General features: G+C 47.6%; 1 protein-coding gene across 5 annotated transcripts in view; it reads right to left on the reverse strand.

Annotated features, from left to right (window-relative positions):
* Positions 1 to 16128, reverse strand: part of TRAPPC12 (trafficking protein particle complex 12) — a 120461-nt gene that overhangs the window by 90049 nt on the left and 14284 nt on the right. For all 5 annotated transcript variants that reach the window (XM_030921516.1, XM_010357906.2, XM_010357905.2 and 2 more), the window contains exon 3: positions 9051 to 9167. In XM_030921516.1, the coding sequence (XP_030777376.1) occupies positions 9051 to 9167 (117 nt within the window). The remainder of the gene's footprint in view (positions 1 to 9050; positions 9168 to 16128) is intronic.

The following is a 16128-nucleotide window of genomic DNA, read 5'->3' on the forward strand; positions in this document are numbered from 1 at the left end:
TTTCCAACTGCATCTCCAAGTGGAGGCGCAGAGGACTCACTGCTGGCAGACCTGCTGGGGGACACGGAGTGGGAGCAAAGGGGCAAGGCCCAGACCCAGCCTCAGACCTCAGCTGGGGAGGGCCTCCACTGCAATTCAGGACAGAGGTGACTGAGAGAGCCCCTTCATCTCTAATTTAGATGTGGCATCAGAGTCAGACACATCAGTAGAGGAAACAGAAAGATGATTTTTTCTTTCTTTTTTTTTTTTTTTTAAAGACAAGGTCTTGCTTTGTTGCCCAGGCTGGAGCGCAGTAGTGCGATCACGGCTCACTGCAGCCTCGACTGCCTGGGTTTAGGCAATCCTCCCACCTCAGCTTCCGGAGTAGCTGGGACTACAGCTATGTGCCACCACATCAGGCTAATTTTTAAATTATCTGTAGTTAAGGTCTCCCTATGTTGCTCAGGCTGATCCTGAACTCCTAGACTCAACTGATTCTCCTGCCTTAGCCTCCCAAAAGTGTTGGGATTACAGGCATGAGCCACTGTGCCCAGCCAGATGATTTTCTTTGTATAATCATTTAGAAAAACATTAAAGGAAAAAAAGAGAAGAAAACACATGCTATTTACCATTTATAATTTATACTTTCCCAAATGGCGATTTTTTCTGATAAGAGAATATAAAATACTTGGCCATGCAGGGCAGGAAAGGAGGTGTGTATGGGAACAAGTGCACGTGCGGGATCCAGGGTGGCACCGAGTGAGTCTGGTGTGGGAACCGGTGCACGTGCGGGATCCAGGGTGGCACCGAGTGAGTCTGGTGTGGGAACCGGTGCACGTGCAGGATCCAGGGTGGCACTGAGTGAGTCTGGTGTGGGAACAGGTGCACGTGTGGGATATAGGGCGGCACCCGACTGAGTCTGGTCAGGTCCATTGTGCGGCCCACCATCATTTGTGGTTTTCAGAGGTTTCTGGGTTTCGCAGACGTGGCTAAGGAATTACTGACCTGTTTTTAAAAATTAACAGAAGCTTGTACATAGTAGGTGGCCTTTTGTAATTTACTTTTATTGCTCAACATTGCTTCTGAAATTTATTCATACTGATGAATATGGCTCTAGTTCCACACGATGATTTATTTCAATCGCTCCAAAGCATTTAATCAATTATATAGAACATAATTCTCTTCTTTTGAATATTGAATATTAAGGTTTTTAATAAAATGTTTGGCTAAGTAATACTGCAGCAAACATTCTTGAATGTCTTTTTACACACATGTACAAGTTTTTCTAAAGTATATAATTGAAAGTGGGATTGTTGAGTCAAAGGTTATACAAAGCATGTACTTTATCAACTTTTGTTTTTTTAATTTTTTTTTTGAGATAGGGTTTTACTCTGTCACCCAGGCAGGAGTGCAGTGGCTCAATCATGGCTTACGGCACCCTCGACCTTCAATTCAAGGCTCAGGGGATCCTCCTGCCTCAGCCCCACAAGTAGCTGAGACTACAGGCATGTGCTACCACGCCTGGCTAATTTTTGTACTTTTAGTAGAGGCGGGGTTTTGCCATGTTGCCCAGGCTGGTCTTGAACTCCTGGGCTCAAACGATCCACCTGCCTCGGCCTCCCAAAGTGCTGGGATTACAGGTGTGAGCCACCGCGCCCAGCCTTATTAGCTATTGTTACAATTGCTCTGCAAGGCAATTCATGTTCCCATCAGCAATGTGTGCTGCCTACCCTTACCAACTGGTGCTGCCAGTGTGACAGGCTTGTCGGTTTCCCTCTTCTTTAGTGTTTCTCCTGGTAAAAGCCTCCAACTGGAGGCATGGTAGACATTTCCTTGGCCACACATGTCAAGCACACGTGTTCGGAGGTTTACTTTTACAGCCTCGGCAGAGCACAGCCTCAGCCTGCTGATCTTCAGACTTGTCCAAGAGGTGATGTGGAACCAGCAGAGCCAGGGCTCTTGGTTAATGGACAAACGCTGGAGAGGGGACGACTGGCCTGGAGGAACCAGGATAGCATCGTGCTCTAATGCCGTGTACTCTTCCTTCCAAGGTGGAATGTGACTTTGGCTACTGTGAGAGCCAGAGCCAGTTCTTATGATTGCAAGCTGCCTGCTATTTGAAATTATAATTGCTTATTTTCTTAGTGTGCTTTATGCTATTTTTATCTCATTATTTTCTACCTTATTCCCTTTCCTGGTGGCCCTCCTCCATTTTCAATGATAGATGCCAGAAATATGCAGCAAAGAAATTATTTTAAAAATCAGAATCTAAAGTATACCACATAAAACTTTTAACTTTGTGAAAGAAATATTATGAAAATCTCATAATTACTGTACATGACATGTAACATTCTAATAATGAAGTTAGTTTGATATGAGATAAAGATTTTAGATAACAATGACTTTTACTTTTTTTTCTAGGAGTACGATACAGGGTCTATTTGAAAAACTGAAAACGCATCACACAACTTCCAAATGATGAGAAAAATAGTCTAATCAAAATCACTCAAGTAACTAATAGCACGTACATAACTTTTCTCCATCTAAGACTCAAAGGGAATATTACCTCTATATACGATACCATTAAAGTGAGTAACACGTCCTCCTCCCAGGCTGTGACATCCATTTCCCTGTAAATTACAATCTTAGGAAACTCTGCCATAACTTAGGAAAATAATTCAGAAACCCTTTCCTGGCTGCCTTAAAGACAACAGGAATTATTTTAGGACACACTAGAATGCAAATACCAGGGCAAGGTAAAGATCCTTTCGTTAGTACATTTTTCACCTTACGTAAGCTCCCTTGTTAGGCCTGTTAATAAAATTTCTGATGGTCTCAAGTATTTCCAGTGTATAACACACATCAAACCATTGTATATATTTATTAATAACAGGAACAATCAAAGAGGGTAAAAAATAGCCTGTAGAAAAAATCCATCACAATGAACATGCATGGCTTTGTGTGTGATTTTTAAACCCACTATTATAAAGCCCCGTCATGCTGCCAGTTCAGTCCCTGCCTCAAGAGGATACATCACAGCAGCTTCTCCATGGCCAAACCGAGGGGCCACGCCCACACCCTCGGGAACAGAGCATGGGCCAGGGAAACGGCCACCCTGGAGATCCGTAACTGCATTAGCAAATTATAGAGGATACAGATACTTAGAAATTAGCTGTTTTTCCCCCTTTAAAAAAGAGTATCTCCATCTCCCTCCTTTCCAAAGCTTTCCAATCATAGAAATAATTACAGAATCACTTCGGTAAAAGAAACTCAATGAAGCATTTGACTGATGTTTACTCACATTTAAACTTAGTGTGATGTGTGAAAAGTCTGCTAACCCCCTAAGCAAGGGATGCTTGTTTACCTTTTTGAGGACACGCTTCTGTAAATGTGGTAAAAGATATTGGGAAGAAAGGCAATTTGGGGAGCGCAGTTTCCAGTGGTTGACAGGCTACCAGAAGCATTCGGAAACCAAACACCTATACCTGAGATCATTTCCCGCTGCTATTTTAGGAGAGGGTCTCTGCCTGGGTTTTTGCACTTACTCCAAGTTAATGAGTACAGACTTCTGTGAGTATGTTGGGCGACCATGTGAGTGACAGTTCCACAGCTTGGGGAGCGTGGTGTAGAGGAAGGAGGAGAGTGAAGCGTCTCTGGGGAAGGTTTGGTTTCTGAGTCTGGAAGGGTCCTTCAGTCTCTACAAGTGGGGGAACCCCTGGGAACTTTACTCTGGGGCAAAAGAGGCCTGAGGGATTCATGCTGGAGCTCTCAGGATTGCCACCAGTTAGAGAAGCAGGGCTGTGGGAACTGGTATTCAAGATGTGGTACAAGCAGCTTCTCTGCGGGAAGTGGATGCAGGTGATGGGGACAGAAAAGGGAAACTTCACTGCTGTGGGCTAGGAGTGCAGCTGAATTTGGGTCTGTGTCTGAAGACACTGATGGAGAATCATAAGAGTTACAATAAATTTGTGAATCTGGAATACATACTTCTTTTAAAAATAGTGTATGAGCTTCAAGTCAGCAACAAGTAAATTAAAAATAATAATAGAGAAGGACTTCTAAATCTGAGTAAATGCCATAAATGGTTAAGGCAGAACTTCACGGAGCAAGAGCCCTAACTTAGCAAACTTTACTGTTACTGCTTGAAAGAGAAGAGGCTTCATAAGTGCTTGCTCAATGAATACACGAAGAAACACAATGGAGAACTTGTTTGTTTCAATACCATCAGATGTAAGATCTTCTCATGGGCAAATCCTACCCCTGGACACAACCCAGTCCTAGAAGCTGTATTGCAAAGCACAGTTCCCACAGCGCATAGATCCGACGGTTCAGAAATACTGAGTCATTTGGTGGGGAGCAGTCAACGAGCAAAACCACCACCAGCAACTGTTCTTTCCGCTGGGCTGTGCGGACTACGTAAGGGACACCGGGCAGCAGGGACAGTACTGGTACGTAAGGGACACCGGGCAGCAGGGACGGTACTGGCACGTAAGGGACACCGGGCAGCAGGGACGGTACTGGCACGTAAGAGACACCGGGCAGCAGGGACGGTACTGGCACGTAAGGGACACCGGGCAGCAGGGACGGTACTGGCACGTAAGGGACACCGGGCAGCAGGGACGGTACTGGCACGTAAGGGACACCGGGCAGCAGGGACGGTACTGGCACGTAAGGGACACCGGGCAGCAGGGACGGTACTGGCACGTAAGGGACACCGGGCAGCAGGGACGGTACTGGCACGTAAGGGACACCGGGCAGCAGGGACGGTACTGGCACGTAAGGGACACCGGGCAGCAGGGACGGTACTGGCACGTAAGGGACACCGGGCAGCAGGGACGGTACTGGCACGTAAGGGACACCGGGCAGCAGGGACGGTACTGGCACGTAAGGGACACCGGGCAGCAGGGACGGTACTGGCACGTAAGGGACACCGGGCAGCAGGGACGGTACTGGTACGTAAGGGACACCGGGCAGCAGGGACGGTACTGGCACGTAAGGGACACCGGGCAGCAGGGACGGTACTGGCAACAGAAGCGAGGACATTTGTTTGGGGCCAGCCTCTACACCTTTGCAGATCTTAGTGTTTTAATCTACAAAGTGAGCATTTTGGACTATGTTAAGTTTTTCAAATTTTTAAATAGTAAAATTCATCCACCTTTTCCCCCAACCCCCAAAAAAAGACATCTCAAGAGAGACTTATGTATAAAATAGGTCCCGCTGAAATGCTCTGCATGACACTGGCCCTAGCAAGTCGCCTCTGCAGGCCATGCCCAGTCACCCCGAGGCTCCTCCCTGGAACCCGAGGGTTCTCAGAATCACAGTTTGAAAACGTGCTAGATTCGATTTGCATTCCTATCAAATCCTTCCTTTCCTTTTCTGTCATTGCAGAGGAAGAAAGTTCCATCTTTCCCAGACTCATCTTGTGGTTTCGCCTCCTCACTCTTTGCGCCCCCTCCCCTGGAACCGCCCCCTGCTCTATCCTTTTGTATGAGCTCCTTCTCTATTTCTTTAAACCCAACATTCTGGTGCTACTTCTTTATCAAACAAGTAGCTTACCGACAGGGGTCCTCTTACTATCATTCCCTCATCCCTTTATTTATTCAAGAAGACGCTGTGTACCATTCGGTGCCTGACCATGCTGGGTCCTCAGATGCACTGGTGAACAAGGCAGACGCTTCCTGACTGTCATGGTGTTTATTACAGATTTTTCATTTTTGTAGGTTGGCTCTGTCTCCCCCTACAAGTTACACCATTTGTTATTGACACTGATGACATGTCACCTCCCAGTTCATGCATATAATGAAGTCAGGATAAAATCCAAGTAACTGAGGCTGCTTTGCCAAGGTTCGGTACTTTTTCAAAAACAGGCTTTTTGGGCAAGACTCCAAAGAAGGTTTTTTTTTTTGGGAAAAAAGATCAGGGATCAAAGGAAGTTAACAATCAAGACTGAGAAGAATATAAGAAACTAACTTTTGAGTAAAATGGGGAGGACTCTATTTTTTTTTCCTTTAGGCTCTCTTAGGAAGCAAGAGATCTGCTGACAACAGAACACTGAAAAGTAGAAAGTCAAAGAGAAGTTTAAAATCAAAAGAGAGAGACTCGAAAATCCAGGAACCCAGGGCACGATGTCCCTGCATGACATCACAGCAGAGTGCAGTCCCCGCCTGTGCTTCCCAAAGGCCCTCACACTACCGCAATCTGGGTCATCTCTGTCGGGAGCCAGGCCCCACGCGAAGGGGATCAGAGCCGGGAGCCGGGCCCCACGCGAAGGGGATCAGAGCTGGGAGCCGGGCCCCACGCGAAGGGGGTCACAGCCGGGAGCCGGGCCCCACGCGAAGGGGGTCACAGCCGGGAGCCGGGCCCCACGCGAAGGGGTTCCAGGTGGCCTGGTCAGTGCAGCAGGCAGCCCCCAACCCATACTGAACCCAGGAAAGCTTCTCAAGTGGCACAGAAGTCACAAAACCACACATAATAAGGATGTGTCTGAATTCAAGAGAACTAATCAATTAAGGAAAAAATTTTGTTATTTTGCTAAATGCTATTGCTGAAGATCAAGAAATCATTCCTCTCCTGTGGTTCTGCCTCAGGATTTCAGCCTCACAAACATCAGTCATTTCTGGCAGAATGCGGACAGGCTATACCTCCCTTTCTTTTTTTTTTGAGACGGAGTCTCAGTCTGTCGCCCAGGCTGGAGTGCAGTGGTAAGATCTCCGCTCACTGCAAGCTCCGCCTCCCGGGTTCACGCCATTCTCCTGCCTCAGCCTCCCAAGTAGCTGGGACTACAGGCACCCGCCACCTCGCCCGGCTAGTTTTTTCTATTTTTAGTAGAGACGGGGTTTCACCGTGTTAGCCAGGATGGTCTCGATCTCCTGACCTCGTGATCCACCCGCTTCGCCTCCCAAAGTGCTGGGATTACAGGCGTGAGCCACCGCACCCAGCCATCTACCTCACTTTCAAATACAGAGGCAGAGGTGATGGAACACAAAAGGAACTGGAATTATTTTCTTCTGAATTTCACTGTAGTCTTTGTGCAGCGAAGTGATTTACATATCACCGTTTTCACACAAAAGACAGTCGCTTCTGAGCGGGGACTGAGTCACCTGCTACTCCAAAATAAACCTCAAAACATTTTCATTTTGAAGTTTTCTGTTTTAGTTCATAGGCTAACCTTCACCTGTCATTTCAATGGGCTGTAAAGTTTAATCCTCAAGAAATTTCTAAACTTCTCAACTATTATGTCTTTAGGAACTAAAATTTGCTTAAAATAGGTGAAATCTGGTCGGGTGCAGTGGTTCACGTCTGTAATCCCAGCACTCTGGGAGGGCGAGGTGGGTGGGTCGCCTGACGTCAGGAGTTCAAGACCAGCCTGGCCATGGTGAAACCTCATCTCTACTAAAAATACAAAAAATTAGCTGGGTGTGGTGGTGCGCACCTGTAATCCCCGCTATGTGGGAGGCTGAGGCAGGAGAATCGCTTGAAACCGGGAGGCAGAGGTTGCAGTGAGCCGAGATTGCACCATTGCACTCCAGCCTGGGTAACAAGAGCAAAACTCTGTCTCAAAAAAAAAAAAAAAAAAAAAAAAAAAAGGTGAAATCTGAACCCCGGTGCAGAAGAACTAGTAACAATTGAGAAAAGCAAGATGGGGAACTATTAGAAAAATAAGTAAATTAGGAAATTCCATTCTCTTTTCTGAAGGATGATAGGTGAATATATGTCCTCCAGATTGTTCACCCAAATTGAGAGTGAGTCCGGACCATGTGCTGCTGAAATTCAACAGTCAGGGTGAGGGCTGCATTTCAACACGAGTTTCAGACAGCCGGTGGGACTTATTCCCAAAATCAAGGACCTCACTGTCCAAACCTCTTCAAGACAGTGCATTTTGTATTTTTAGTAGAGATGGGGTTTCACCATGGCCAGGCTGGTCTTGAACTCCTGACCTCAGGTAATCCGCCCACCTCACCCTCCCAGAGTGTTGAGATTACAGGCGTGAGCCACTGCACCCAACCAGATTTCACCTATTTTAAGCAAATTTTAGTTCCTAAAATTTGCATGCAGGCATGGGAGCATGGCTTTGCTAAGTCCACTCTAGGCAACCGTCTGGATGAGCAAGAAGAGCAATTCCACAGCCCTCTAAGGAGACGGCACTGGGGAGCTGAGATTCGGCGTGAGACGGGGCTCTCATTTCAGAGTACTTACCCGATGGCTGCCTTAGGATTCCTGAAGGAAACACATACGACAAACTTCCACTATCTTCTCCTTCATTTAAAAAAGCTATCCAACACAATTCCAGCTGTCTTTAAGACTATAAATTCAGTGGAATCAAATCAACCTGTACAGCAATGGTGATCCAGTATTAATGATTTATTTTTTATTTTTTTAAGACGGAGTCTCGCTCTGTAGCCCAGGCTGGAGTTGCAGTGGTGTGATTTCGGGTCACTGCAATGTCCGCCTCCCGGGTCCCAGTTCAAGCAATTCTCCTGCCTCCGCCTCCTGAGTAGCTGGGATTACAGGAACGCAACACCATGCCCAGCTAATTTTTGTATTTTTAGTAGAGACGGGCTTTCACCATGTTGGCCAGGCTGGTCTTGAACTCCTGACCTCATGATCTGCCCACCTCAGCCTCCCAGAGTGCTGGGATTACAGGCGTGAGCCACCACGCCCAACCATGAATTTTAAAAACCTTATAGAATTCATGACAAAGCTTAAAAATGTTCAGAAATTCACCCATTCAATAAAATTTTCTATACAAAATGCAGAAAATGCAATATATTTTAAAAACGAACACAGATCATTTCTCTCTATTACACATGATGAAGCATACTCGATCAAAGTATATGCTGCTCTGAGTAATCTGACCATTTCCAATAATGGCTTTTTAACTAATTAGGCTTAAAAGTATCCATGTACTAATATGATGCTTTTTGGTGCACAGGACTGGCATCTACTCCAACAAAATTCTACTTATGTGCAAGAGCTATGAATAATATTCAAAGTAATTAATTTCTAGAGAAAATATTATGAAGGCAGGCAAGACTTACCACAACACTGAAATCAAACACATCGTCACTTACGATTAGCTGTTTCAATCCAACAAAAGATTGTTCCACTGAGTCGGCATTGAGGACTTGTCTCTTTGCTGCAGCTTTTTCACCCAGAAAGCGAAGCATCAAGTCTTTAACTGCATCTCCCTGGGAAGAAGAGAAGAAAAATATGTCAAGACAATAAAATGTCAGTTAAACTCAGCTAACCAGAATGCATACCTAAACAAAATTTCTTCTTTCTCCAGTGGCTTATGGAGGTAAAAGTAATGGTTATAGTATTGTAAAACTTCAATTAACCAGAAGCTAAATTACCACAATTGTTAATAAAATGCATAATTTTAGAATTGCTCCTTATTCTTTTTATTTTTAAAATTATATCTTTATTCACCACTGATCAGAAAGCATGTTCTTTATTCTGAAGAGGAAACAGTAAATCCTGCCACCTACCACCAGGCTTGCAGTGAGAGGCAAAGCCAAGCCAGCAGAGGGGCCTCAGGTGAGGGGCCTAGGGAAGCCCAGGAGAATGAAGGTGACACTGCTGGGGACCAGGGGCTGCACCACACAGTGGCCAGACTCGCGCTGGTGCAGGCAGGCCTGAATAGTCTTCCCAAATCCCATCAAGGCCCCCATGCTTGCCTGGACCTCCAGGAAAGCCGTGAGGGCTAGGGGTAAAGAAGTCAAATTACCAATGGCCCTCTCTTCAGTGCTGAGGTCACCAGCCAAGCCAAAGGAAAACTGAGACCCCCTTTCACAGCAGGTCCTCGATAGCCTCGCTGAGCCAAGCCCTGCTCCAGGAGCTGGTGGGCTCACTTCATGCTGCAAGCCAGGGAAGAATCGAGTTGCCTCCGCACGGGACTGTTTCTGCCTCCTGACCCAACTCCTCTGATTATACTGATCTTTCGACGGTGCTGAAGAACACTGTAAGTGGAATCTGAAGCATGCCACCTACTTTAAAGGGAAGACACAGAAGGGCAAGGGGAGGGAACCGGTGCTTCTGTATGGCCTGGGGACAGAAGAGATGTGCCAATGACCTGTACTGAGCAGGGAGCGATCTCATAGCTGGTGTCAAGCCCAGATGCTGGGCGAGCTGGCCTTCATGAGCCTCAGGAGTCAGCACGGTTCGGGGGCCCCAGGGAAGGGCTTGAAGTGACCAAGTCTGTTGCATGGGGACAAACTAGTCATCCCAACAGTGCAGAGAAAACTGTTACAGTCCGCGGGCCTCAGTGCTGTTTCGGTGGCTGCACCGCAGGCCGAGGGAGAGTCCAGGGTAAGTAAAGGCTGCTCACAGGACGCAATGCTCTCCATGGGCAGCAGGAGAAGCCTCTCACACACAGCGGGGACCAGGACACAGCCCTGGACCATCTCTCTCCCTTCTGGGGGTGCTGCTGACTGAGGAAAGGCACCTGGAAAGGGGCAGCAGCATTGAGGTCCCTGAGACACCTGAGGCAGGGGCAGCTGGGGGGATAGAGCAGCCCAGGGGGAAAGGGCAGCAGCACTGAGGTCCCTGAAATGCCAGAGACAGTGAGCAGCCTGGGAGGAGGAAGAAGTGGCTCTGAGGTTCCTGAAATGCCCGGAGACAGCAAGCAGCCGGGAACTGGCTGGACTTCCCCTGACATGTGCTCTGGGCATCTGGCCTGCAACAGCTGCTGACAGGGACACGGCACAAAGGCCCTGCAGTCTCTCGGGTGAACAGAAGAAAGACTCAAACTAGGACAACCCCAAGATGGGGGCGGAGAAAGCCAAGGTCTCTCCATCCCAGCACAAAGCTGCCTCCCAGCCGCAGGGAAGCTGATGCTCATGCGGCAGGCGGGCCACCGGGAGCACCAGTGACTGAGGGCGCAGAGATGCCTGCGTGCCCCCTGCCTGGACTTCACCACTGGCTCAGATCTCTTCCTATTGTTCTCCGACCCTCTTTTTGAGAGGGGAAAAGAAAAGCATAGAAGTTGTTTCTCCTAAGAAGCAAGGTTATTTCAATCTTTCGCTCTCTCTCAAAATGGTGACACTTAAAAGAAGAACAATACCTAGACCACGAGAGCAAGAGAATCAGAAAAGCTGCTGACGTTGCTTCTCCACGCTGCTGCCTCCCTCTCTACCGGGAGATATCAACGGCCTGTGGCAGGAGGGGCCGGGTGCTCCGGGTCACAGGTCTGTCTCTTCCCTGGGTGCTAAACCTGGTGCTCGCAGAGGCCGACCTCACGTTTTCTCACACTGAGACAAAGACCTAGGGGTAGCCGTTGTATAATTTCTGCTTTCAGAGTGTAAGGTGAAGTACTTCAAATACCAGATCCACAAAATCAGCTAACTGATCTAGCAGCAATAATTACAGGGCAAAATAAAAGAGTTCAGACCCAGCGCTCCATAAAGCTCTGCAAAAACGCAACTCTTCTCAGACAAAGAGCATCTCAGCCAGAGGGCAGCGAGCTGGGTGAAGAGCAAAATCAAATCGCAATGCCAGGGACGGAGGGCCAATGCAACTCCTCCATCCCTGCAACACTCTCAGTGAGACCATGCTGCAAAAAGCTCTCACCCTTAAAATTCTCTGTTAGTTAATATTTTACTTACCACAGCAAGTTCCTGAGATATTAGCATATGCATGACTATCAAATATCCCATCAGCAGAGGGCCAAGGATGTGACAAGCGTCTTAAGACAAACCTCGCCCTTGCTGTGTCGCTAACGGCACAGGGAGGTGGAGACGCTGGTACTGCATCTCCTCCAGTGGTTACAGTGCGGAGGGGAGGGAGCTTCCCGCAGGGCTTTCTAGAGAGCTATGCTGCTGCACCTGGATGGAATCCAGCTAGAACCAATGGCAAACCATTCAGTGAGGGTCTACTTTATCCAGGGCAAGGTTCAGGGAACACGAAGGAGATATATGAACATATCACAATCTGGGACTCGTTGTGATCTCACCACCCCATTCTCCTGGTCAGGTGCATTTATGGAGGAGCAAGTGGCTGTTCTCACAGCTGACAGGCGGTTAGGGGCCTGGCTGCCTTTCCTGCAATGGGGGAACAGTCTCAGTTGTCCCTTCTTGATTTTCATGTGAAAGACAAAACAGAAGCCAGAGCAGCGGACTGAAAGCTTACGGGCCTTACTGCCTGGGAAGCCTAAAGGCACAAATGCTCGTGGGGTAGAGCTGCTGAAAGGCAGCAGGCCTGCACCTGGCACAGAACTCGCTGAGCTTTCCCCACATCGCCAGTGCAGAAAGGTGCCTGTTATTCTCGGAGGGTCTAGCCTCTGGCTCCAGTGTTTGCTTACTCCGGGGAAAAATTAGACCACCTGAACCAAAAATCCAACAATTAAAACAAAACCCAAACCCAAACTCAAGGATGTGGAGAAACTGGAACCCTTACACGCCACATCATCGGTGGGGATTCAACATGGAATAGCCATTTTAGAAACAGTCTGGTGGGGCCTCAAAATGTTGAACAGAGTTACCATAGAACCAGCAAGTCCGTCCCAAGCTATACATCCCAGATAGCTGAGAACACACAGACACAAACACTTGTGTGTGAATGTTCACAGTAGCATTACTGACAATAGCCAAAAGGTAGAAACAGCCCAAATGTCCACCAACTGATGAACGAATAAAAAGCAGCAGTAATTTTCTTCTATCCATTTCAGGGTAACTGGGACTGGACTGTCTTGATGTGCACAACTGCAATATTGCTCAGAGGAAATCTAACAACTGTCGTCACACACAGCAAAGGACTGTGACCCGAGAGAAGGAAAACATGACTTGAACTCTTGAACCCAATGGCACTTTTTGGACCACACTACAGGAGAATCCCAAGCAGGGTTTGGGATGTCAAGGAGGTTAAGGCGGACGGGCTGAGGAGATTGAGACTGTACTCAAATATGCTTTCCCAACATTCTTATTTTGCTAAATTACTAGCAACAATGGAGGGAAAGTGTGAGAGTGTATGTGTGAGAAAGAATATACAACATTATCTCTATATAAGTTCTACCTGCATAACCCTTTGTGGTTTACTCTAAAAACCCAGCTACAACTTATAACATAATTTACTAGAAAATGGTTTTGGAACCTACTTACAAACTGGATAATTCTTATATCCAGAGACCTAGACAGGAGGGAGCTAAGCAGAGACAGGGTTTCTGTGGGAGCCCTTGAGTTTACTGCTGATCACTCAGCTATATGTGCAGAGGGTGCAGCTCTGAAGACTGGAAAGGACGGGGCGCTGTGAGCTGGCAAGCCCAGAGCTCACACGGGGCTGTGGGGTGTTGAGTGTGGGTCTGCCATGAACGGGGCGCTGTCAGCTGGCAAGCCCAGAGCTCACACGGGGCTGCGGGGTATTGAGTGTGGGTCTGCCATGAACGGGGCGCTGTCAGCTGGCAAGCCCAGAGCTCACACGGGGCTTCGGGGTGTTGAGTGTGGGTCTGCCATGAACGGGGCGCTGTCAGCTGGCAAGCCCAGAGCTCACACAGGGCTTCGGGGTGTTGAGTGTAGGTCTGCCATGGACAGGGCGCTGTCAGCTGGCAAGCCCAGAGCTCACACAGGGCTTCGGGGTGCTGAGTGTGGGTCTGCCGTGGACGGGGCGCTGTGAGCTGGCAAGCCCGGAGCTCACACAGGGCTTCGGGGTGTTGAGTGTGGGTCTGCCGTGGACGGGGCGCTGTCAGCTGGCAAGCCCAGAGCTCACACAGGGCTTCGGGGTGCTGAGTGTGGGTCTGCCGTGGACGGGGCGCTGTGAGCTGGCAAGCCCGGAGCTCACACAGGGCTTCGGGGTGTTGAGTGTGGGTCTGCCATGAACGGGGCGCTGTCAGCTGGCAAGCCCAGAGCTCACACGGGGCTGCGGGGTATTGAGTGTGGGTCTGCCATGAACGGGGCGCTGTCAGCTGGCAAGCCCGGAGCTCACACAGGGCTTCGGGGTGTTGAGTGTGGGTCTGCCATGAACAGGGCGCTGTCAGCTGGCAAGCCCAGAGCTCACACAGGGCTTCGGGGTGTTGAGTGTAGGTCTGCCATGGACAGGGCGCTGTCAGCTGGCAAGCCCAGAGCTCACACAGGGCTTCGGGGTGTTGAGTGTGGGTCTGCCATGGACAGGGCGCTGTCAGCTGGCAAGCCCAGAGCTCACACAGGGCTTCGGGGTGCTGAGTGTGGGTCTGCCGTGGACGGGGCGCTGTGAGCTGGCAAGCCCGGAGCTCACACAGGGCTTCGGGGTGTTGAGTGTGGGTCTGCCATGGTGAAGTGCTGTCACTGAACGGAAGGGGCAGTCAGTACAGACTTCAGAAAGGTCACCCAAAAGTAGAAGCTACTACTCTAAAGTCATTCTAAAAAGCCTAAAAACAGACATGAAACTAAATCTGTAAATAAGTTACTTGCTTGTCAGAATAAAGGACAAGTCTTTTCAAAGGAAGATGAAAAAGCTAGACACACAACCTGAAATCCACACCTCCTAATAAAAAATTACTAGACATGTAAAACATGTGTCCCATAACTAAGAGAAAAAGTACATAAAAATAGATCCAGATATTACACAGATAATGGAACTTTTTTTTCTTTTCTTTTTTTTTTTTTTTTTTAAAGAGGCCTATGTTGCCCAGGCTGGCCTCAAACTTCTGGGCTCCAGTGATTCTCCTGCCTCAGCCTCCTGAGTGGCTGTGACTACAGGCACACGCCACCACACCCGGCTCAGAAGAGAACTTTAAGGGGTCTCTTATAAATGTTCTCAAGAGCTTAAAGTAAAGCTTGAAAATGATAAGAAAAGAAAAATGATACAAAGAAGAACCACATAAAAATTCCAGAGATAAAAAACACAGAAAAGTCACTGAATAGCATTAGTTGCAAACTAAAAAGTCAGAAGAAAAGATGAGTGAACTTAAGGACAGCAATAGAAATTCTAAACTTAACCACAAAGAGAAAAAGACTGGAAAATAAAAACAATAACAAAAACAGATCCTCAGTAACTTCTGTGGCAATATTAAGCAGTATGTATACTTGGAGGTTCCAGAAGTAGGAAAGAGAAAAAAAACAAAAAATACCTGAAGAAATAATGACCAAAAATTTCCCCAAATTGACAAAAATGATAAACTCTCATATCCAAGATGGTCAACGAATGCCAAGCAAGATAAACATAAATCCCATGTGAAGGTACGTCAGAACCAAACTGCTGAAAAACCAGGGATAAAATTGTAAAAGCACCTAGAGGAAAAATATGCAATTAGGCACAGAAGAGCAAGGATAAGAATTACTACAGACTTCTCATCAGAAACTATGCAAGTCAAAAGACAGTGGGATGGCATCTTACAAGGTCTACAAAGAAAAAAAAAACCTGCTAACCTAGAATTCTACATACTGTAAACATGTTGTATATTCAGCAAAAATAAGCTTTAATAATGAAGATGAGGCTGAGCATGGTGGCTCATGCCTGTAATCCCAGCACTTTGGGGAGGCCAAGGCAGGCAGATCACTTGAGGCCATGAGTTCAAGACCAGCCTGGCCAACATGGTGAGGCCCTGTCTCTACTACAAATACAAGAACTGGCCAGGCGCAGTGGCTCACTCCTGTCATTCCAGCACTTTGGGAGGCTGAGGTGAGTGGATCACTTGACATCAGGAGTTTGAGACCAGCCTGACCAACATGGTGAAACCCCTGTCTCCTAAAATTACAAAAATTAGCTGGGTGTGGTGGCAGATGTCTATAATCCCAGCTACTCAGGAGGCTGAGGCAGGGGAATTGCTTGAGCCTGGGAGGCAGAGGTTGGAGTGAGCCAAGATTGTGTCACTGCACTCCAGCCTGACAGAGTGAGACTATGTCTCATAAAAAAAAAAAAAAAAAAAATTAGCTGGGTGTGGTGGTGCGTGCCTGTAGTCCCAGCTACTTTGGAGGCTGAGGCATGAGAATCACTTAAACCTGGGAGGAGGAGGTTGTAATGAGCTGTGATTGCAAAACTGTACTCCAGCCTGGGCGACAGAGCAAGATTCTGTCTCAAAAAAAAAAAAAAAAGATGTAATAATTTTGAAATTAATAAAAGCTGTAAGAATCTGTAGCTAGTACACCTACACCCCAAAATTAAAATTTCTGCCCTTCAAAAGATACCTAAGAAAATGCAAAAACAGGCCGGGTGCGGTGGTTCAAGCCTGTAATCCCAGCA

This window comes from Rhinopithecus roxellana, chromosome 17, assembly GCF_007565055.1.
Source record: "Rhinopithecus roxellana isolate Shanxi Qingling chromosome 17, ASM756505v1, whole genome shotgun sequence".
In the NCBI taxonomy this organism is placed as follows: Eukaryota; Metazoa; Chordata; class Mammalia; order Primates; family Cercopithecidae; genus Rhinopithecus; species Rhinopithecus roxellana.